Source organism: Alligator sinensis, unplaced genomic scaffold, assembly GCF_000455745.1.
Source record: "Alligator sinensis unplaced genomic scaffold, ASM45574v1 scaffold23_1, whole genome shotgun sequence".
NCBI lineage: Eukaryota > Metazoa > Chordata > Crocodylia > Alligatoridae > Alligator > Alligator sinensis.
Window position 1 is genome coordinate 2964250 of NW_005841890.1, and position 25375 is coordinate 2989624.

At 42.3% G+C, this 25375-nt stretch overlaps 1 protein-coding gene across 4 annotated transcripts in view; it reads right to left on the reverse strand.

Moving 5' to 3' along the window:
* CTNNA2 (catenin alpha 2) overlaps positions 1-25375 on the reverse strand; it is an 862138-nt gene that overhangs the window by 182458 nt on the left and 654305 nt on the right. For all 4 annotated transcript variants that reach the window (XM_006018010.2, XM_025197143.1, XM_025197145.1 and 1 more), the window contains exon 8: positions 13513-13593. In XM_006018010.2, coding sequence (XP_006018072.1) covers positions 13513-13593 — 81 coding nt within the window. The remainder of the gene's footprint in view (positions 1-13512; positions 13594-25375) is intronic.

Below are 25375 nucleotides of genomic sequence, written 5' to 3' on the forward strand. Positions count from 1 at the left end.
TGCTTTCATAACCTTAGCAGACATAAATCTACTCCTTCAGTGTTCACTTGCTGCAGACTTTGAGCAAATCACTTAGGCTCAAATAATTAAAAGTGCTTATACTAGACACCCAGGCTCCGATTTTCAAAGGACATAATGGGAGTTAGATACCTAACATCCTTCAAGTTCACTGGGAGTTGGATTCTTAACCTGTGTAGCTTCCTTTAAGCATCTGGATTCTGGGTTGATTTTTTTAAAGATATTTAGCACTGGCAGGACCCATTAGATTCATTTGAACACATGACAGCTCAGGAATTGTTTTTTTAATTGGCATACCTCCAAGTTAAAGCAACTTCACCATTAGAGGCTACTCTTGAATACTGCAGCTTTACTTTTCTGCCTTTCTTTCTCATGGATAATTCTTATTCTTCTGGTAAAGTATCTTAAGGCAGAGAAAGGACTATCACAGGGATAGGCAACATTTTTTGGCTGGAGTGCCAAAAAACACCACAATGTCTACCTTGGAAGATGTCGGAGTGCCAGCATGCCAGAAAAACAAAATGAGGGCAGGGGGTACATGGCAGGATGCCCTGTTTGTTCCCTTTGCCCCCACTCAAAGGCCCTGCTCCCCAGCCGTGCTGCCCTGTTCCCCCCAGCCCTGCTGTTCCTTGCCCCCCACCCAAAACCCATACCCCCCCAGCTCTGCTGTCTCTTGCCCCCCACCCAAAGCCCCTGCCTCCCAGCCTGGGATCTGTGGCTGTCAGCAGCTACCCCAGCTCTGGGTAGCTGCTGGAGCTCAGTCTGCTCCCAGCAGGGCTTGCAGAGTCCCAGCTGCCTTCTGGGAGCAGCCCGATCTCCCAGCTGGCAGCAGCTACTCAGAGCCAGCACTGGCTGCAGCCGGGAGGCTGCATACAGCTGCACCCAGGCATTAGGTCTGTACCGGCGCATGCACACATGCCATGGAGTGGTCAGTAGGAGAGGGGCCTGAGGCAGTGCAACCCCGGTCTCTACCCCGCTCCTCGCACAGAGCTGGTGACTGGGCTCCAGAGCCCGGCGCAGCTGTTTGTAGCCAGCCTGGGCTCTGGGCAGCTGCAGCAAGCAGCAGGCAGGCTGCAAACAGCTGCACTGGGCTCCACAGCTCCAGCATCAGCTCCATGCACGCGCAGTCACCACCAGCATGGAGCTGATGTCAGAGCTGTGGAGTTCGGCACAGCTGTTTGCAGCATCCCAGCTGTTGCTGGCCCTGGCTCTGAGTAGCTCCTGCCGGCTAGGAGCCCGGGCTGCTCCCAGCAGCCAGCTGGGATGCTGCAATCCCTGTTGGGAGCAGCCCAGGCTCCATTGCTGGCAGTAGCTATCCAGAGCTGGGGCTGGCCGTGGCGTGCCGAGCAAAATGGCCTTGAGTGCCATTCTCGGCACATGTGCCGGGGGTTGCCAACCCCTGGACTATCATGTAGTAGATTAAGGAGATCAAGGTTTAATTCCTGGCTGCCAAAGACTCCCTGTGTGGCTCTGGACAAGTCATTTGATCTCTCTGGGCATCTCTACATGAGACGCTTACTGCGCAGGTAACACTGTGTAGTAACGTGCCAGTCAAAAACCGTACTAATATGCTACTGCACAGTGTTATTAGGCTACCATGCAGTAAGCATCACAAAAAAGCCATGCACTGGCACTACTGTGCAGTACCTCTAGTTACTGCACATTTAGTTAGTACTTCATTAAGAAAGTACTAAACTAAAATGTGCAGTAACTACTGCACATTAATGAATGTGTAGACGCACCCTCTGTGTTTCAAATCCGTGCCTATAATACGATGACGAAGCTAATAGTTCCCAAATTTGTACGGGAATTCTGATATCTGTAAAGTACTCAGCTACTATGTTTAAAGAAGCCATACAAGCTCCTAGAAACACAGAGATTTAATATCATAGACTGAAACATTATGTAAGTGTCTGTCAATAATACAACTTATATTATATGGGTTTAGAAGGCATGAAACCAGAGAAAACAGTCAGTTTTAGGTGTTCCCTTTGCCTAATAGCATGGCTAATATTTCTATTCCAGGAAAGTCTCTAGAATTCATATACATTTTCAATAGATTTCAAAGTGCTGTGTTTTTTCTTTTTTGAAACAGAATTCATAAGCGGTAGCAAAACAACTTTACCTAAGTGGCACCAAATGATATAAGGCATCTCCTAAGTGCCAGGACTAAAAGGGCCAAGGATAGCTTGAACAATGTTGTGTAAGTTGATCTACAGGATTGAAACAGGAAACTAATTAGTGAGCATACCAATGATATTGAGATGTATTAATGAATAATATCAAAATATGCTTATAGTATGAGTCAAATGTGCTGAATGGACATTGCACAGAGGCCGAAGACATTCCTATATAGTTAACTAGGGAAGAAGAAGTGTGGATGCATGAAAAGGACACCCTAAAGGTATACCCAATTGACTGCAATCTGCCAGCGAACTTGTTTGTGCTTGTAGTCTGAAATAGATAGCAAAGGGATGCCAAGCTTAAAGAAGGTATATGATGTTTTGAACAGCAACAGCGTTCCCTTAGGCAGAAAAAGCATGTAAAGGAAAAGGATTCATCAGCAACAGAAGCAGACTTACATATTGAGTGGACCTGCCAATTTTATGACAAAGGTGCTTATTGTGCAGTCATCTGCACATCCCATGCGATTGGCTCAAGTTCTTAGGGACCATCTCCCAATTCTCAACCTCTGTAATCTTCTTACTTAGGCAGGGTCTCTAAATGATAGCTTCTATCATTACAACCCCTACTGGGACACAAATATTCTTGGTTACTATGAAGGCATGATAACAGTGACAATATTTACATACTACCTTTCAGAATAAAGGATCCCAAAGCACCCTAGTAGGTATAAAATGCTTCCTGTAGCATCTCCAAAAGCAAAGTGAAGAAAAATGGGAGGCTATCTCCAGCAGTGTGATCATCATGTTACTCAATAGTGCTAGCTTGTAGGAGGTTTCCTTTGGGAATGCTAAAAAGGCAGTCTGAGCACCAGAAAAGTTTTGCTTGGTTTTGGTCATTATTGTCAAAGACCCTAAATTAGATTAGACCATAATTATTTTTAAAAAGCTAGAGGACATTGGGTGGTCAGGAACTTGCTTCTTGTCACATTCAGAACCACCATCAACAACACAATAGCCACTACCAGCATGCAAGTATTTATTTGGAAATTTTATAGCCAAATACTAACTAAACCCGTTTGATTAGGTTTTTTTTTTGAGTTGGCAAAGTCATAGCACAAAAAAGGACATGCACTTGTCTGGGTAGGAAGAAAAGCAAGGTGGGCTAAGGAAAGCTGCTAGAACTGCCTCAAAAGATCTTGATTACAAGAAAAAGTGGGAAAGTATTAGGCTAATTTCAACTTTTCAAATTTTGACAAGGTAAGTTGATTAGATATGCCACCTGCAAGAAAACCTGAGGGCTGGGGGACACATCATGTTACACCAGAGCATTCTGCATTACTTATACATAGCAAAGCTTTCAAAAATATGGACCACAGAGCTGCTCCCGCTGGCCCACAGAGTTATCCATGGGCCAGCTAATTTGGGAGTGTGGTTAGCAATGGGTGGGGTATGCCACATAATCTGGGGCAGTGGGGACCATGGCCCTCAGTGGCAGAGTGCGAGTGACAGGCCACCTAGCCTGCTGTTACTTGCATGCTCCTGAAGCATCAAGCAGCTGCCTAGCCTATGGCTGGGGGGACCAGCATAGTGGCCACTGTAAGGAGCCCCGTGGTTCAGATCCAGCCTGGGGCCCAAGGCGAGTTTGACACCCCGATGAATACCAAGGTAAATTACACCTGGATCTGGAGGAGACAGACACACAGTTTATCACCCAGGCAGACTGTAGGTGGCTACAGACTGCCTGGGTGATAAAGGCAGTCTGTAGCCACCTGCTTGGTCTACCAAGCAGACTGTAGGTGGCTACTACCTTGCTATGCCAGTAGGTATTAGGGAAGCTAATTACAGCCCGTTTACTTTGGACCAACACCTGTTCATGAGTAAGCTGTGAACACATAACACTTATACTAGTGTAACTTATGCTAGTGTAATTTGTATCCCCGAGTCTTCCAGGGGTAATTATACACCAGATCAGGTAAAGTTACCTTGGTACAGGGACTTGCATTACCTGTTTGCTCTTTGGTTACAGTGTGCAAAGGTCAGTTACACTAGTGCAAATGCATCATGTTTCCAGGCTCTAAGGGCACACACAGAAGTGTCAATTTTTGCCTGATCTGGCCTCTGAAAGCACTCTACAGCCATGAGCAAACACAAGCGCACAGCTTCAGAGCACTTTAAAAAGGCCCAATCACATGACAATCTGAACCCTCATTACATGTCTGCACACACTGGGAGCATAGCTAGGCTGGTGCAGTCCAGCCCTGCCCCCACTGCCGTTTTCAGGATGAGAGGGGTGGGAAAGAAGTGGAGGGAACTCATTTTGGGGGTTGCTCAGCCAGTGCTACGGGGTGGGGTGAGTGGAGTGGAGCCTGTCCCAGGTGGGAGGCTCCTATCCACACCCCCCTCCATTCCAGCACAGACTGGGGAAACACCAGAATGGACCTTGCTCCCCTTCCTTCTCCCCCTCCCATGCTGAGACAGCACCAGGAAACCAGGAGAAGGGATCACAGGACTAGGGGAAGAGGCTGCAGAGACACCTTCAGAGCTCTCTGGATGAGGTACAAATTGGAGCTCAATCCCCCATCCTCTCCACCCAACAGCTAACATCTTGATTGCAAGAAAAAGTAAGAACATATTAGGCTGATTTCAACTTTTCAAATGTTGACAAGGAAAGCTGATTAGATATGCCACCTGCAAGAAAGCCTAAGGGCTTGGGTACACACCATATGACACCAGAGCTTTTTCATTACTTATGCTGGGTCAGGAGGATTGGTTCAACTAATGGCACTTTCTCTGAAGTGCCATGAGTTAGCACAGGGGGCTGCACTTCTGTCTGCACCCTAAGTTTCATCTTAAGAGCAGATTAAGAGGGCAATAAAAAGCATTCCACTACCTATTTCATGATCTTGTCCTGGGAAAAGGGACATTATTTATTTATCATTGTCAGCAATCCCTCATAGTTAAGGATGGCTGTCTTCCATAAATGTCTTATCTGTGGATCTGAATATCGCTGACATGGCTGATCCAGGATCGACAGACTCTGTGCCAATTGGGGCATGTGCAAGCATGAGCTTGGTTTTGGATATGATGTCACAATCCTGGAACACCTGTTTGTTCAAGTGTTTAAAGGCTGCACTTGCACATTTGAGACAATGCTGGATTTCTTTGTCAATGTTAGCCTTCTGCAAAAGATGGCTTCTGAGGAAATACTCAGTGTTCTCTAGAGTCTCACTGTGAATCTGAAATACCACAGCTGGGGACTGCTCATTATGAGCTTGTTCATAGAGGACCTCAGTCTTCTGAATGTTTAAGCATCAGTCCCATTTTCTTGTATGCCTTACTAAAGACGTTGATGATTACCTGAAAGTCTGCTTCTAAGTGAGCACAAATTACAGCATCATTACTGGAGTGTACTGGAGCTCGATGATTGAGGTTGGGGTGGTCTCGGTTTTGGCTTGGAGTCAGCAGAGATTAAACGGCATACCATCCATTTGGTAGTTTAGCTTGACTTTGACTGGAAGCTCGCTCATGGTTAGATGTAACATCACGGCAAGAAATATTGAGAAAAGAGTGTTGGAGCAATGATTCAGCCTTGCTTCACTCCTATCTTACCCTCAAAGGGACCTAGATCCATTACTGAGAACCATCACTGGCATACCATCACAAAGCAGGCAAAGAATGGTGATGAATTTCAGTGTGCAGCCATACTTCAGAAGGATCCTCCACAATGCTTCTCAGCTGACAGATTTGAAGGCTTAAAGAAGTCTATGTAGAGCGGTTTATGTTGTTTCTAGCATTTTTCCTGCAGCTGGTGATCTGTGAAGATCATGTCAGTTAGTGAGCTAAGCTCACACTGAGATTCCAGAAAGAGCTCTTCAGCAAGTGGAAGGAGAAAGTTCAGGAGGTTCTCACAACAATCTTTCCTGTGGTGGACAGCAAGGCAATCCCTCTGTAATTTCCACAGTTGGACTTGTCTTCTTTCTTGAAGATTGTCACAATCATGGTGCCCCCGAGGTCATCTTGGATTTCCTCATCATTCCAAGTCCTTTAGATGCAGACATGGAGCTGTGATGTGAGCTCCTCTCCCTCCTTGCTTGAAGATTTCAGTGGGGATTCCATCAGCTCCAGATGCCTTGTTTCCTTGATCTGCTTGGTGGCTTTCCTCACCTAGTCAAGGGTTGGAGGGATTCCAAGATTGTATCTGACTGGGTGGTGTGGGATGCAGTTAAGAACACTGTCATCAACAAGAGTGCGGCCCTCAGGCTGCTCACTATTAGGATTGTCCATGAAGGTCCACATGTTCCAGGTCCCTAAATTGATTGCGTCTCTTCACTGATTTCAACCGCAGTAAAGGTGACCCCACTGGATGCAGTTATTCAGTCAGGAAGAAGGTAGACAGGCTATGTTGAGGGCACCTTTTCTAGCCCCCTCCCCTTTCCTATCTCTTCCTCATGTTGGGTGAGCAGAGTGGATCCTGAAGAGGGCTGCTCAGTCATGGCTACAGCTTCTGAATCACAGTCCTGCCTCATCTAAGTACTAGATGACCTTCTTATAACTGCTGCTTTTATGCCAGTTCATAACTAACAGCTTCCAGACCTCAATATCCTACTCCCATAATCACTAGATGGTTGCCAAGGGGCTTGAAAAATTTGCTGGAAAAGCCATTTTCATAGAAGATGCAACAGCAGCAGCAGCACCAGGATGTGGTGGGGACAGCAGATGGCATTGCTTTCCCTCCAGAGAAATCACATCTATCCTTTGATGGTGCTGTAACATGGCAAGTACAGGTTGCAACTATAATAAGCCTGCCAGCCCCCAGCCCTAGGTCTACAAGTCCTGGGTATTCATTTCTATTATAGTAGTGACTATGGACTCCAGCCAAGACCAGGGTCCCAGTGTGATAAGCACAAGACATATGTGTAGTAAGAAGGAAGCTGCAGAAAAGATATTACAATGTAAATACACGTAGGGAAAAGGAAATGTTGTTATCTTTACAGATGGGAAATGAAAGCACTGCTTAACAGATTTGCTCAATACCACAAAAGGAGACAGGAAAAAATGTCTGATAATCCAATCCCATATACTTTTCTTGCACTGCAATAAACCTTGATTCTCATTGTGTCATCTTTATGCTTAGAACTTGGAAAGAATGAAAAAAACCCAGATATTGATGATTAAGCACCAAATCCTAATTAACAGTTGTGTTTTCCAACTGAAAATAAGACCATTAGTAACAACAATATCTATTCAATTATAGACTTCTCTGCTGAAACTACCAATAAGAAATCAAAGCAATCCCATTTGTAATGGTGAATTTTATTTGTTTGTGGATACCTTCCCAGTAGGAACTGGATGTAAGCCAATAGCTAATTTCTTATGGGTCACTAAACAACTGTTGGTTAGCCACAAAAAAAAAAAAGAAAGAAAGAAAGAAATGATATTGCATACAGAAGGGTAGATAACAGAAACATTGCTTTGACTTATTACAGAAATTATTAACTTACAAAAAATAAAAGAAAGAAGAATAGAAACCTAATTGGTTGTTTTCTTGTAGACTAAAGAGATTAAAAACTGAAATTATAAATTTAGCTATTCTTAATGTGGGAAGTCACAATTCCTATTCCTATTTATTTATTTATTTTTCACAATAAAATCTTATCAACTAAACCTCTGAGGAGCACAAAAGGTTTAGTCTGTGAAAGAATGCAAGATTTCCATTTTTTTTTAAAAATGCAGACTGAAAATTAAACCTGGAATTTCTATGAAAGGAAATTCTGGAAAAAAATATTTAGGATAGATAAAAACTTTTCATTTGAACAAAACTGAAATGTTTTATTTTAATTTTAGTTTTATATTGCATTTCTAACAGATAATGTAAAGTAAAAATACATAAGTTTTCTCAATAAAAAATACTGAAACATATCATTGCAAAAAATGTCAAAATGGGACCAATCAACATTGAATGAATTTTTTAAAGTATTTTTTTAATGAAATTTTAGAGACATCAACATAATTTTGTGAAGCTTTTAAAATTTTGATGGAATTACATTGTTTAATAGAAAATGGGTCCATCAAACTTTTTCCTACTGGCTTTACTCTTGGCAATTATAGTCCATGATTTTAATTTAAATCTACAAGTATCATAGAGCCTGTGTAGATGAAATGAAGGCCCTGAATTGAAGCGGTGGGTTTTAAAAAACACCGTTTCAATTTAGAGCTCATTAAACCCCTGTGTCATGCGCACACCCCGCTGACTTACCTACCTCTCCAGTGGGGAAGGGATGGCAAGCTTCTGGCTTGGAGTGGGCCCTGGACTGTGGGGGGGTGTTGGTGCTTCCCTCCGTGGTAGAGGCACCCCCCCTCACCCTCAGGCGGCACCTGCCCACAGTCACCCGGCTTGGGTGGTCCCGGGGCATACTGCAGCTGCAGAGGGAAGCACCAGGCCCCCATGCAGCTCAGGCAGGCAGGCTCCGGGGGGATGGGGGGAGATCAGGCTCACCACTTTTCTTGGGTGGAGCCTGCTTTCCCAGGATGCTGCCAGGCTGCCTGCACAGCTTCTTATAGAGCCGCAGTGCTGCATGGAGCCTGGTGCTTCACTCTGTTGCTGTAGGGGCAGCAAACTAAAAGAAGTTTTAATTTGTTGCACTGTAAGTTATTTAAGGTGCATTACACCACTGAATTTCCTACAGCGGCTGGAATTAATGCGCAATATGCCGCTGAGGCATGCAAACACTGACACCATTAAAGCGGTGCAAAAGCATTTAGCCCGCTTTAAAGTGTCGTGTATACACGCCTCTCATTTTGCCTAAACACAGCCAGCAGGGTAGGTTAGTACCCTGAAAAATCTGTATGTCAGTGCCTCTCAAACCACAGATTGAACATCACTAAGGAAAATGTTTCCAGTTCTTTAGGAGTGTGTACCATCAGAACTGGTAGATAAGTAGGGTGACCATATGTACCAGATTGGCGAGGACAGTCCCAGATTTTATAGGCTGTGTCAGTATCCTAGCCATTGGAGAAAATTTAAGCACATTTCCTGGATTTTTGTGAGCCTTGGAGCTGTGGGTTCGGGGCTGTATGAATGCATGTGCCACACTGTCCCATCTGGCTCCGCTCCTGGGAGCTGCCAGGGCTGTAGGCTGGGGGTACAGGCAGGGTGCTGACTGGGGTGGGGGTGCTGGCCAGGCTGGGGGCATTGTGTGGGCTCTCTCTGCTCTGCGCCGACTTATGGCTGTGTCACCTGCAGCTGCTTCCTGGCTGTGCACCCCTGGGCTGGGTGGACGCAGCCAGCTGCAGTGTCGCACCCCCCCTCCCTGGTTAGGGCAGGGCACAGCTAGGCCAGGTTGGGCTCCTCAGATGGGGGTTGCAATGAGGCTAGCCTGACCCAGCCCAGCCTGGGGGCACCTGGCCAGGATGCAGCCACAGACGCCAGGACAGGGCCAGAACTGTCAGTCAGTGTGGGGCAGACAGAACCCACGCAGCACCCCCAGCATGGCTGGCACCCCACCCCTGGTCCCAGCGCACAGTGCCAGCTCTGGTGACAAAGACAGCACACTCCCCAGCATATTTTGACAGCTTTTCCAGCCCTACCCTCAGCCACACAAACAGCTTGGGTGCACATATATGTGGGGTGCCCCCCTCATCCTGGACTTCCCTAAAATTATTATGGTCACCCTATACATATATACATATTGAGAGAGAAAACATGTAGGAAGAGTCCTGTATTTTACATGTACTAAGCAGAACATTGCTGATAGACTATGGTGCTAATACTAATATCAGTAAAGACATCAGATCTTCTATTTAGTCCTTCATGGTGGAAATTAGTGGGTTGGTTACTGGAACTCAAAGAGAAGTGGCCTGTCTGATACAAACTGATAGAGTGGAACAGCATCTGTGGGACAGAGACTCTGATAGCGGTGGCAGGAGGCAGCAGCAGTAACAGGTGGGACACCAGTGGTAGTGACAGCAGAACAGCTGGCATACTACTAACCCGACTCCAAATGATCTATAGACCATGTTGGGCTTCACTGTGCATCCAGGCTTTGTATAAGCCAAATTCTTTGGTGTGTCCTTCCTGCTTATCTTTGCTTCAATGTCACTACCAAGTGGCAATGTTTTAATAACCGCACGCCCATGCTGCTTTGTGATTACTTGTAGTATTTAAACTGTAGTGTTAGTATTTTTTTTTTTTCTAACTAGATAAAACATACAAACAAAATAACTGGCAGCAGAGAACACCCTGCTGCTGTGATTGTTCTTGCCTTCTGTAGCACACCGTGAAGGATTTTTTGGTTTTGATGCTGGAGTTTTGTGTTGTTTGGGGTTTTTTTGTTTTGTTTTATTTTTGTTCTTTTAGGCCGATGTGCAGGCGAGAGCAAAAAAAAAAATAAAATAAAAAATAAAGCCTGCCAATTGGCATGATGTGTTATCAGCCTGTGAACACTGCACGTTTCCCAAATAGTTCAAGCCAAAGTCAGTGGTAGCAGCAAGCAGTGGGCTGATCTGACGTGCATGCATCTATGCACTCATTCACACTGAGTTGATTTGATATTCATCTTACTGACAGTAGATCTGAAGGTCCATTATTAGATCTCCATAATACTTAGCAAATACACAAGAGATCCTAAGTGACGGTTATAAATATGTAATTCCATCAAAAAGGCAAAACTAATACTGCTATAAATCATGAGATGGATTTTTGTTGTGCCATATGCCCTAACCACAACCACTTTGCATGCCTGCATGTGCTCCTTTGTGCAACTGAAATAAAAGGCAGAACTGAGCAGTGCAATCTGAAGAAAAAGAAAGATCAGTGAAGCCTAGGAAGGCAGCCTGTCTGCCAGATGGAAGATAACCCTTCTCATCCCTGGTTACAAATGCATTTTGTAGACTGCCCAGTTTATGGCAGCAACAATGAGCTTGAGGAGTCACATGGGCAAGAAGTTTGCATGTCATATTATTTTAAAAATCAATTCTCTAAAAATGGCATTATGGGCTTCCATGTTTGCTCTCTCTTTCTCTCTCTCTCTCAAAAGAGTGTCCACTTCTAAAGCTAGTTGTTCACAAGTAAAGGATGGCAAACTGCCAGCTATCTAGTCTCAATTGGTTCATTTCTCCTTGAATCTCATTGCCCATCATAAAGTATCTACGGGACAAATCCTATCAAATCTGGAATCAAATTATTTTCACAGTGACTCCCCTGATACACCATTGATTAAAAAAAGGTTTAGTTCAATGCACTGAACTGGAGATTAATACACAGTCCATTGATGATGCACAAGATGAAACAGAATTCACTGTTGGAAGTGGTGGCGTATAATTGACATATAAACTCTTAGGGATGCAGATGCTATTGTCCCATATATCTGTACAGCCCTGACCTTCACTAGGGGTGTTGGCTGATGCCAAAATCCAAATAAGCAATGAACTCTTCAGGACTAAAAACAATAAAACGCCCATGAAAATATTACAGACTTTGGATCCAACCCTATAAATGTTTGCATGTGTGTTTTACATTTCTTTTGCAAATAGTTCTAGACCATTTTTGGGATTAAAGGCAGCATACATGAGGCTGAATATATACACAGACTAGATGTGACCAGTAAGTGCCATTTTTACAGAGTCAGGTAGGTCTGGGGGTGGAACTTGATCCAGGACAATATAGCAGCTACTGGGAGCTCCATACAGAAGAACAACTCATACTGACCCGAAACTTCTCTCAAGCAAGGAAAACAGTGTAGGAGGCAACGCATATCCTGTATACACACATGCAAATAATTTGGGAGAATTCTCCCAGGTTTGTTTCCCTGGTAGAGAAATTTACCCAGAGCTATATGTACTGACACTGAAATGCTGAAGCTCTGAAGAATGGACAGCTTGCAGTGCTGGCACTGCAGCCGGTGGGGCTGTGCACACATCTCAGGGTGCTCTGCTGGCTCCCTTAGTCTGCCTGATGACAGATGGCAGCAGTGCATAGGGCAGCCTTGCTTAGCTGACCCAGACTGCCCACGGTCAGCTTGTGTTTCCAAGAAGCACTACATGGAAACTGTAAAGGGGATGTGTTCTGCTCAGTACTGGTATAGCAGAGTCCACTAAAGAACACACTGGCTTCCTATGGAGGAGGGAAGGCATGCTGGAGGACTATGTTCTCTTCTGAGAGAAGGCACATGTGCAGACATTCATCCTCCCAGGAGAAATTCTCCTGGAACTGATTCAAGGCTGGTTGTTCCCAGGTTATTTATTTTTTTTTCTGCAGTGACCATTTTTACCCTAGGAAAAAGCCTGAACATCTGTACACTCATGGTTTCTCCTGGGAGAGCAGTGCACCTCCCAGGAGAAAGTGAATGTCTGTACAAGGCCAAAGCATGAACCCCATTCTGGCAGCTTGGGGTCCCTCAAATTTGAAGCCCAGAATTGCAGAGAAGCAGCATCTTTCTGCTCTCATTATTTTAGCAATATAGGTAACATTAGCTTGTTTGCAAAAGTCACGATGATGATTCATGTTACCTGTGGTCCACTGCAATATTTTTATTATTAAAGGATAACAACCTGTATTGAAGCCAATATTTTCAAACTTGTTTGTCAGAAGTTAAGTATCTAAAATAAAGACCTGAATTTCACAGGAAATGAGCACTAACATCTGCATATAACTCTGGCTGCCCAGCATATCTAAAAGCCATGTTACTTCTACTGGGAATTAATACATAGATTGGTGTGTATATTTGCATATTATGGCCAGAACTATTTTCTGATTTGCTGGTTTGTCCACTTTGACAGTATTCTAGCCACACACTGTCACAGAAATGAGATCTTCAAAAGCACAAATGCCAACACATGTGCTACTGTATTCCTTTCAGTATAATGCACAGTTTTTTAAATCAAATATTCTAAATACAACCTGTGTCTTAAGTTTGAGTTAAAAGGGGGAAAAAATAGATCCTTGAAAATGTCTTTGCACGGTGCTTTATTATTTTCTGAAATTGAAAGTCAGAAAATTTGGATGCACATTAAATTCAAAGCTATATAAATTTGACAGAATACGGTAAATTAAATCATATGATGAATTTCATTTACTTCAATGCCACTGTCCATATGAGCTAAAATAAACACATGTCAGTTTTTGCAGGTATGGAGGCCTTTGGTTGTAGACAACTATATCCTAGTATATTTTTCCACCATCTCAGAACCAAGGAACACTAGATAATTCAGGCTATGTGCCTCAGTTAATCAATTTGGCTGTTGTTAATTACAACGTAGTAACACATCTCAGTCAGATTGTGCATAGTTATAATTCTACCAATGACACTGTGAGCATGAAGTGTAACTGCTTACTTGACATTCAACATGCATTAGGATGAACACAGCATACCTGCCGTCGTAGGTCTCTCGTCTTTTTGGTCATCTTGTCAATGGCAATGTTCAGTGGGTCTCCCTTCTCCTTCCTCCCAGTCTATTAAAAAATACATAACTAGAGTTAGAAAAGAAATAGTCCAAATATACCGGTTTTAAAACAAAGCAAAGATATGAAAAGAAGCATTCATTAAATGCACATATACATACAACAAATCTCTTTCTCTATTGTTTGCATCCATCATGGCAAAAAAAAAAAAAAAAAAAATCGAGGTTTCTATTCAATGTAAGTTTTCAACCACATTATTAACGGGACACTGCTGAGTACAGCATATTATTTTTAAATAAATTATAAAAGGATAAAAGGGATATTAGGGTGGCTTACTGGATTGTTCAGAACTTTTGCTCTGATACATTATGTTCACGTCCTATATAGTCCATGCTCCAAAATTCTGGCAAGACCTCACACTATAAAATGAATATTAAGCATTTCTAATCTCTGTCCTGCCAGGCACTGGGTATGTTAAACATGATAATAAGCAGCAAAACAGCTTGAGGATAGAAGGAAAATGGTTTTTAATCTGTAACAAGAATCATATTGGCAGGCATTAGGTGCAGTATAAAAGAGACTTCCACTTAAAACACTTTCACCTGCAGAAAGTCTCAAAGCAAAGATCCTCAATGAAAATTGGGAAAAAAAAATAGGGAGGGAGGGGGTTGCAGTTCAGAGCCAATGGAGGGGGCAGAGGGAATGACATGGTTTAAGGTTGCAAGGTATGAAATGCTTTAAGTGGTTCTGTCAGCTGCCTTAGCTTTGTTTTAAGAGAAGACGGCCTCTCTAAAGATCTGTTAAATTTCTTATTGTATCAGAATTTGTTCAATAGTTTTTTATCAAGACTCTCTTCAGCCCTTCTTTACAATCCTATTTCTTTTACCAACTGTGTTTTGAAATATGCATATTTAGATCTATTGCTTGCATATGATTATCAATGATTCTGTACTTCCAATAGAGCCTGAGAGCATGTTTCTGAGGTCTCGTGAAAAAATCACTTTTAAAGGTTCTTTTCGCCTAGACTTTCTATAATGATCTCTCAGATACAAAGCACTGTGATATCAGCTTTACATGGCCACTTTGGAGACTGACCCTTTTCCCTAATCTTCTGATTTAATCGTTTATCTGAATGAAGGCCTGAATTGTATTGCTGTGCATGATTTTAATTATGATATATGGCTCGATGTGTTTATGAACACTTAGGAATTTGTAAATCCTTCCCGATTTATTCAGTCGAGGAGCTCAAACACTGAAACACCAAATGCCCTTAGAACTAAAATTTAATACAATTTTACTCTTTGGATTTGAAAAAGAATAAATTATAAAGCAAATGAAGTGAATAGTCTATGCCTGTGCAGGAGACTGGGGTCAGAAAAAAAACTTGCTATGTTACAGCAGGGTAAGTCTGTGTTACCTATTAGGGTATGTGTACTACACCTATAAGGGCTCCATTGAGCACATGAATTCATATAGCCCCCAGTTCACAGAAGCTTGGCTCTTTGGCTCAAGCTATAGCAGCTCAAGCTTTAAGATCTGGGATATCCTCATTTCCCTGTGTGAGAGCCCCAAAACAGCTGTTGTATTTGTGCATAGTCAGTCTATATTTTCTCAAACTGCATGTGACAATGCAATGAGCCATTTATGCAGGGATCAAAATAAATCCAGAATGTGGGAATAGGGATTGTCAAATGAGATGTAGGTAACACACCAACATATCACCAGATTGCTAGCATAAGTGAGAATGTAAAGGCATACTATCAGGAAAAAAAACAACAATTACTTTCTTAAAGGTATTGTGAGATGTTTGCATTGATGATCCATAGACCCTTGATGATTCATACACCCCTGGCACATGCTCACTTAAAGGGGTCATGGAATCTGATCCTCAATCCTAAAATTATGCCTCCAAACATACCACAGGTTCATGGCGGGAAGCACAATTTTGGGATCATAGAAAATTAGGGTTGGAAGAGATCTCAGGAGGTCACATCTAGTCCAACACCCTGCTCAAAGCAAGACCATCCCCAACTAGATCACCATGGAATGACATGACCCACCAAGGAAAAGGAAAGACAGCCAGGATCAGATCCCTGTTGTGTCCTTTCTACTTTCCAGTGTTGGAGGGAAGCTGGGAGCATGACCATAATCTCAGGCTCCCCTTGTATTGGCAAGTGAAAGCTGGGTGCCTTCAGGTCCGGGGCCAGGACTAACAATCAGCTGATTGTTGGCTCTGGCCCCAGGACCACAGGAGTTTGAGACTCCGGTGCAGTCCCAGAACTAGAGCTAATTATCCATCCCAAGATCAGACCTGCAAAATGTTCAGTTTAAGGCACCATACAAACCAGCCATTATACACAGAACATTTTTATGGCTGGTTTGCCATTTTATGGCACTTTCAGTTGGGTGTGTGAGTAATACCCTTGCCATTTATGCTGCAATTAGCATGTTACAGGGGATCTTAGTGACATTCATGTTCAATGACTCTTTCCTTTCTTTTTTCAAGCAACTGCTTATGGAACGCTGTTTAGGATTTTCTTAGCCTTCACCCAGACACTATATGGTTAAGTTCCGCTCACAGAATGAAAGCAGAAGCCTGACCATATGAAATGTTTTAATGCATGAATTGCTGGGGCAAGGTTAATACCACATTATTATGTAAAAAGAGCCTCTGCAAAATTCAAATTACACTGAATATTAGCAAACTGTAAGTAAGAAGCAAACAAATAGAATTGAAAGCCACATGGGGAAGAATCTTTATAACAGTCAAACAAAGCAATTGATGAACATTGCTGGGCTAGTTCTGAGCAGGGCATGTTCATTTTTTATTCATCATTGACATAGAGGATCAAGGATCAAATACTTAAAACAGACACCCATTACAAGGGTCATAAAGCTGCTCTGAATAGGAAGTTGGGAATTCTCTGAAGGTAATCTATGAAGACCCTTTTTGCAGTTAGCCCAGGTCCTTTATCGTTCAGTGTTGTATGTCTCTTTAGAAAGCGTTCTGATGTCTAATATGCCTGCTCACACAGAGTATTTCTGTGCGGTATTCAGCTTCAACATACATCATCATAATATCAAAACACGACTTCTAAAGCAGGCATTACTTTTTTACATTTGCAAATGGCTATAAAAGCCCCTTCACTGAGCAATTTCAAAAAGGGAAGAGGAACACATTTAATAGACATTATTATTGAAAAATAAATAATATGGCATATGATGTCACATAGCTTCAGGCAGCTCTTTCAAATGCCATCTGTTGTCTGCTGAAAATATGTTTATTAAAGTTTATTTATAAGTTAAAAGTCTTTAAATACTCTTATATTTCAAAATTGGTCCATGGGAGACTTTTCCTGGAAGGGATAGAAGGAAATAGATACTTTGAAGGTTTTAGCTGTGCAAAGTGAGATCCTATTTAATTTCTCTATTTATCCTTTTTAGTCCGAGGGAAAGAAAGATAATTTTGGAGTGGGAAAAACACAGGCATGGGGGTGAAAGGATAGGAGGGTGCAAAGAACCTCTGTGGGGGTAGGAAAAAAAAAGGAGGGTACACAGAGTTACCAGCATGGAGACCTTTGTAAGGAGGAAGAAGGGATGGAAGTAACTGGGGGAACATTCCCATCAGTTTTAACAGTCTCAGGTACATGGCATCCACTAATACAAGTTTAACTCTTTACATAGTGTTTTTCCAAGATGAGATTTTTCACACCAGCATGAAAGTCAATGTTACTCCCACCCAAATCTTCAAGATTTCCCTCCCTGCCTGATTTCTTCCTAGCCTACTAGGATGGGCCACTGTCAATGGGTTTCTATAGTTTTGCTTCTGTGGAGCCTACTAGCTGAAGATGGGTTTTCCATTACTGTCAGAGCCTCAGTCTGCACAGCTACATTATCATTTTCGTGGCATAGCCAATCTAAGATCCTTTGCCCTCCAGATACCTTCTCAAATGGTCCATAAGTCTGAAAAGCCACTTGCACTTAAAAGCAGAACAACACACACAGCTTGGCCTACATACGCAATGAAGTATGCAGCCCTCTGGTTATATTCAGTATTTTTCCTCTCAACAATAGTCAGAAATATTTCTTGAGCCATAAAGGAGATTATAAATAAATAAATAAATAAAAAGAAAAATAAATCTCTTGCTCCATAAATTAAGAAAAATTGTAAGTAAAAAGTCAAATGGCCACAGAACCAGATCTAGGCTAATATAGTGCTGCCACTTACTTAGCATAGACAATCCAACAAATACTCAGAAACAATTCACTATTAAAGAAGGGGACCATATAGTAAGAAATTCAACCCTACATTAAACTGTGGTCTCCTAACCTTACGTAATATTTATGTTTTGAAAAATGTCTTTTTTAATAAGCTATTCATGGGATTATAGTAATAACTAAACCAAATGCTCTCCTTAAAAATATTTTCACAGCTGTTGAGACCATTCCTTCTCCACACCAGCTCAGGAATGAAAAACCCCCTTGGCCAGCCTGAGCACCTTGTTAGGCTTTTACAGAAGGTTTTCTGCAACCCTAGAGAAGGGAGATATGATGAAGAGGAATGGGCTCCAGGCCATTCAACACACAGACCTGATGTACTGTAGATTATTTGAAACTATCAGGCTTGAGAGATGAGGCTCATCAGAAGAATTGCAGAAGAATTCTTCTCTTGGTTTCGCATAACATTACATACAAAATGTGAATATTCAAAGAGGAAATTTAGGCTGGAGGTTCGGCAGAGCTTTCTGACTATGAAGGTGGGTAAGCATTGGAACAAGCCACCTAGAGAAGTTTGTGGAATTGCCATCCACAGACTGGAAATTTTCAAGCCCAGGTTAGACAGACTGGGATGCTTTAGTCAGGGGTGACCCTGCTTTGAGAAAAGGGCTAAACTGGATGACTTTGTATGATCCCTTCCAGCCCTCTTTTCCTATGAACTTAAATTCAGAAAAAAAACCCTTTTTGAATCTGCACATAGTTCTTTTTATTACAGGAGGTGCTTAGATATTGTGGTAATGGATACCAGCATATAGTTGATAGTAATGTATGTACAAAAAGACATGAAGGAAGCAGCCTTGTAACACCCTGGGAAGCAGTGGTCAGGCTAGCTGTGGCAGTGGTTATTGAGCTCCCTGCCACTACCCCAACTGAGTGTGTGCCTGGGTCTGGTACCCTGCTCACCCACCCCGCCTTATGCTACTGGATGTTAGTTCGGACAAGCACTAAACTGGCTGCAGTGACTGTCCTACGATGTTCGAAGACAAAAACCACCAGTTTCTACAGTTAACGAACAGAAAGACCTTGAAATAAAAGCACTGAAGGAACTGTCCTCATTTTCCTTTATGAAGTTGTATATAGAAGCCTACAAAAACCTCTGATCAGGAAGGTAAAAGAAGATGCCATTGTTTCCTCACACTTGGACTCCTCTAGACCTTTTTCACTGATATAAGTAAAAGCCAAAGCAGTGAGAAGAGCTCTGACTAGTAATGTATTACTTGTTGCATGTCCATGACATCCTTATTGTCATTTATCCAGTCATTTAGCCTACAGGAGACAGGTGGAAAGATTATCTATTGATCCAGAAGCTACTGTACCTTAAAATACTTTTATTTTTTCCATCATCACCCAGGTAGATGGCTCCATTACTTACACTTTATTCAGAACTTCAATATCACAGAGTTTTATTAAGGTATAAATTACTATTCAAAAAAATATAAGTCCTAATATTTTCTTTTCAGTATTGAACAACATCATTCTTTAAAAATGGGGGTTGTATTCACTAACTCTTTATAAGGTGATAAACTGAAATGCAGTACTAAGAGGAAAGATTGTTTAAACAAATATAAGCAATGGTAGCACTTTAAAGTGGGAAGATGGGGCCGGACAAACCAAAGCATATTCAACTATTGACAATTAAAGCAGACAAATTAGGGGCCAGGAAAAAAAAAAAATATCATCTATCCAGGCAGATAAAGGCAGCGTCTGAATTTCAATGGGATTGGAAAATCAGCTGGCAAAACTGGTCAGGGAATGTTTTATTTTGTTGGTTAGCCTTATTGATAAACTATTCAGAATGCCCAATTAGCATAAATTAAAACATTACAAATAAAGTTGATGAAGCAAGAAAGAAAAATAAAATCTCAACTTAAACATGACAGAAAAACTTTATCGGCTAATTTAGATATTTATAAGAAGAATTTGTATATATTTTGCAAATCAACAGTCTACAAAGCAATGCTAATCTAATTATCTACATCAGAATAGGGACAGATCTTCAGTGATAATGATGCAGGAGAGCTTCACACAAGAAACATTTTCAGTAGAGCTACCAACTTTTGTGACTGGAAAAAAGCTACATTCAATTAAAACTGTGCCTGGGACAATAACATACAGGGACAACATTCACAATACGTGTCAACATTTCAATTTGCTAATGTCCCTACAAAGAGTTGGGAGTGTAGGATCAAAACCACACACAAGCAACAGTTTAAAGCCCAAGTGAAACTTGACATTGGGAAAAAAGGTTCACATTTATATCCAGCTCTTATAAAGCTCTGTTTCGTTCAATCATGTACTTTCCCCAATTTCAGTTAAAGCAAAAACCTTTCACTCGTCTCTAAAATTATTCTACCCAAAGATATCAGATGCCTCCTACTTATTAACTCTTCAAAACAAGGGGTCAGTTTGAATCCCTGGTTCCATTCAAATCATTCAAGCCAGTGATTTGAAAAGCATTAGGATTTCACTCATACTTTGAAGCTGCACCAGAAAATGTTTTGATTTTTGGACATTTACTCTCAAACACAGAATGAATCTGAGAGTTTGCACTCATCTGTATTCCATCCTAAGTCAGATCCAGTTTTGTTAGTGATTCATCTCATTGATTTGTATGCCACATGCCTATTTCCATGATCAAGGGGAGGTGAGGAAAGTGGGGAGAAAGGAGAGGAAGGCTTTGCATAAATAAGAAAGAAGTGCCACTTGGGAATCTTTTAACTCAGTCTTTTATGGTTAATACTCTTGTTTATTTAGAAGAGTTTACACAGAAGAAGGCGGTTTCAGTTGAATAAAAGAGCATCAAGGATGAGACAGAATGATTACTATATGCAAACAATATTGCCTCCTTGCAGTCTAACTCTGACCTGTAGGCTAAGGACAGACATTCAAAAAGCCTGAGCCTGTAAATCTTTGTAGATTAGTCTAACCTGTCTAGGCTAAATTAGTCTGTAATTGCACAGATATCCCAGAAATGCAGGCACATGCAGTAGCTCAGGCTAGAAGCTGGGGGAGGGTGCTAGAGTAGCCCTCCCGTCCCTTCCACAATACTGAGGTGAGGGGGGCATGGACAGGCCCCAGCAGAACACACTGATTAGGGAAGGGTTCCCATCCTCCCCACTTCTAACCAGCCCAGCAGGGAATTGATAACACAGTGTTTATCAGCCCTAACTCAGTGTTTATCACCCCATTAGGAAAACAACAGAGGGACATTACCAGCTACCTATTGATTCTGCCTTTGTCACAGCACAGACCATACCCAGCATGTGGTCTCCTAGCTAATGCTGAGAGGTGTCTGTGTAAGGCAGAGGGGACAAGGAAATCTCTGCTTAGCAGGGAGTGGGGATAGGAGGTGGAGAGCAGGGAGAAGCCAGGCAGACACCTGCAGTCTCGCCGAGCTCCAGCCAGGGAGCAGAGGGGAGAGCCCCTCCCAGCCCAGAGAGTGTGCCAGGATACTGGGGGAGTCTGGTTTAAATTAAACCAGCAAGGGGTCTGGGACAGACATTGCATAAAATGGTTTGACCCAAATCAGTTTAGTCCGATACTACATTCAACCAGATTTATCTCAAACTGGGTTCAGCCACTCTCAAACTGGTTTATGCACACTGAACATATTTTTTGTTACAGGTTTAAACCAGTTTCTGATCACTTAAAGCAGTTTATATGTAACGTCTGTCCCTAGCCATAGTATTGAGTCAGGGATTCTCTATGATGAATGCCAATTCAATAATGTTGTTCATTGGAGAGTTGTTCATCAACTAGAAATTCTTTTCAAACTAAACAAATGACTTCATAGGTTTTCAGTAATATGAAATATTTTTATCTTTGTAGTATAACTGGTTTCAAGGTCATGTAAATAGCATGAATTATATCACTATATCCAACATCACAAAAATGAATTAGAAGCATCTTTGCTTTTGCCATGCAGGATAAATAAAGGTAATGGAAGTTATGTAAACTATGAGCAGAACACATTGATATTTCAGGAACATGAACACAGAACAAAATTATAGAAAATTAGGGTTCAAAAGCACCTCAAGAGATCATTTAATCACATCCCCAACTTAATTAACCACATAAACTTTCTGTCTGTCTGTCTATAATTGAATAAGTAATGGTGGTTGCATACCTTATCATTGCATTATTGTTTGCATATATATCACACACACACACTTCATATATTTTATAAATATATTATAAATATTATATGCATACAGTATCATACATCATATCTATATAGATAAGATGTGAGCAAAATACAGCCCACGGGCCGGATCTGACCCACCAGATAATTGGATCCAGCTCAGAGGCAGGCACCCACCAATTAATTGCATCTGAGCTGCAACTGCCCCTGCTGTACTCCACATGGGGCTGAGCCTACCTGGAGCAGTGTGCACTGCACTTCCGCCCTCACCTGCTGGAGGGCCCCAGCCTAGGCCAGTGCACATGGTATCTGGCTGGAGACCTCCAATGGCTCCTCCTCCTGTCCCTGCTGTAGTGCTCTGCAGATAGGGAGAGGAAGTGGCCGCTTGTGGAGGGGAAGTGTGCAGGGCTCAAGCTCCAGCTCCCAGCTGCCTTCCACCCATTTTGTCTACCAGGTGTGACCAGCAACCACTTGCAAGCTACTGAGTGGGTGGATGGTGGCCTTGCCAGGAAGCTGTGTGCACTGGCTGGGCTGGGGCCAGATCTGGGGCCAGGGAGGGGAAGCGGCAGTGGAAGGAACGGAAATGGTAGTGGGCAGGGGGGAAGCTGCAGCCAGGAGTTCCTGCTTTACCATGTAGGGCTCCAGTTCCAGCTCCCAGATATCTTACACCCACTTTGCTGGAGCTGGGGAAGTTGCGGGCAGGATCTCAGCCATGGCAGGAAGGCATGGATTGGCTTGGGTGGGAGCAGGTGTGGCTCAGCCCCATGTGGAGTGCCAGGGAACAGCCATACCTGCACCTCCGAGGCAAGCTCTACTGCATGCATCCCCTGCCCTTCCTTCTTCCCCTGCTACCCCGAGCCAGGAACCCCCACCCCAGCCCACATACACCCACACCCCAACCACATGTCTTCCCACAAACCCCATCAAACAGCCCACCCCATCAAACACACCTGCCCCCCAAACACATACCACCCCCCTACACACACATGTCCTTCTACCCCCGCCCCCCACACACACACAATGTACAGGAGTAAAACTGTTTTGATCTATTATGAAATTGCCTCTATACACTACTCAAATGCACACAAATCAGGACAATAATATTTTTTGAAATAAAATTATACTGTTATAGTAGATGTTTGATTTTTAGTATATACTTTGTTTTTATCTATACTTTGTTAAAATGATTTCTTCTGAAAGATTTTATGTGCGTGCCCTTTGAATTGATCAGTTTGGCACTGTTCCTGGGGAGGTCTGATGCCCCTGAAACCCCCACTGATTGGTTGAGGGTGATGGGGCAGGTTGTTAGAGGGGTCACAACCCCTCACTACCTGCTAAGCTGTGTCTGTGCCTCATGATCATTAAGGTGGAAATTTGGGGCCCCAGGGCCAGGCCATGCACCATGAGGGTGGGCCCTGTGGAGGGGCAGTGTTTCCCAGTCAAGAGGTGGACCTTCTAATGTCATGGACCGTGTGATGGGGGCAGGAGATTACGGAACCAACATGATGGTGAGCAGAGCAAGGTTTGGCAGTGGGTGAGTGGGCCTTCTTACATCATGGATCATGTGATAGGGTGGGACTTCCAGCAAACCCCTCTCCCAAAATGAGACTTCCAGGGCAAGTGGAGGGACTTCCAGTGGCCAAGGTCAGGGGCAGGGGGATGGGACTTCTGGTTGCAAGAGGGCAACCAGGGAGCAAGGTACCTGTCAAGGAGTGGGGTTTAGTTTGACAAGGGGTGTACCCTTGTGGCCCTTAACAGCTTCTACACGGGGAGGCCTGTGTACCCAGTGGCCTTCCAGCCACAATAATTGCACACCCCTGATATAGATAGATATAAATGTGTGCGTGCGTGCGCATGTGCAGTATTTTCTGTAAAAGGTACATTTACCAGTGTGTTTATAGTTGAAGTAGAGAAATATGCATATACCTGTAGTACTATAGACACATTTCAATCTTTTACATATTCATATACACATAAATTACATAACTCATGCAGAAAATATGAGCCAGAGAGCGACAAGCAGATTTCTATAATTCAACTACAGCAATAATGAAACTTCAACGTATGTAAATGGTGTTACGCATTTCAAGAAATAAGGCTGCTTGATTAGGTGTACTCCCCAGTTTGCTGTATATCAAACAGCTGAATAAAGCTTAGGCTTGTATGTCCAAACACATAAACATAAATGCATGAACAATAATCATATATTATATTCAATATAATCTTAAGCAGCCCACATCACTATAAAATCTGAGCATTTTCCATCGGTGCATTAAGTGACATTATTAACATGTCACAAGTAATTTGTTCTCTTTCTCATCTTCTCACCAGGGGGAACATTGTTTGTGCAGTGGACTGTTTTGCTTTGATAGGTTTCTTCTTGATGTTGCTTGTTGTTGTTTTATAAGATGCGTAATTATTATTATTTATACCGGAAAACTGCCTATTAGGCTTTAAGAAATCTTGACATTGATTTTGGTGGACTTTAAATACCATAGGCAACTTGGGGCTGGACTGCCCTAGTTGCTGCACAAAAGTAATCATTCTTAAAAGACAACAGGTACCAGGTACAACACGTTGGCATATGAGGATTCCTAACAAAATTATAGGAAAAAAACCCCTAATATTTGTGCTGTTGTTGCCTGATGCTTAAAATTCGTGTGCATTTGGATTCTTGAATGAAATGATTCATTAAGTATACAGTGTATACCCAATTGTGCATGGCTGTACTGTGTATTATAACGTTCTGTAAAATTCTGTCAAGTGTGAAAAGTCTTATTAGTCCAAATATTATTCCAGTCACATTATTCTCCATACCAGTAAACACCATTCAACCAGTTTAAAATCAAATCAGAAGTAAGCAAAAAAGGAGGTTTCAAATGAAGAGGGGGAAAAACCCCAAACAATAACACAAAAAAAGAGAAAGAAAACATTATTAAAAATCCAAAACCATTTTTCCCCAATTTTAAATCATTAATTTGATACTGAACACAACTACACAGATGTTAGTATTTGACTAATATCATCAGCTAATATATGTGAAATTTGTTTGTGACTCAGTAAAAATGTAATAATAGCAACAGCAACAATAATTATTACTTTTCCTTACGTTGTGATTTTCATACCATAAAGGATCTCAAAATATTTCACATCTTACCAGCAGACCTCACTCTTAATTTACACAGTGTTACTTGTTATATGCAATTCTAGATTGGAAGATGGGAGTTGCTGAAAAATGCCCCTGAAATGTATCAAACAAACACGATTAAATAAAAGATCTGCGACCTCTTGCACTACTTAAAGCTTCTGAGTGGTCTTCAAGTGCAGAACAAATTGTGGTAATCTAATCCAAATACAATAAAATGTTTCCCTACGCAGCATGCCATCAGCCGGTGCAAGTCAGCAAGGCGAATG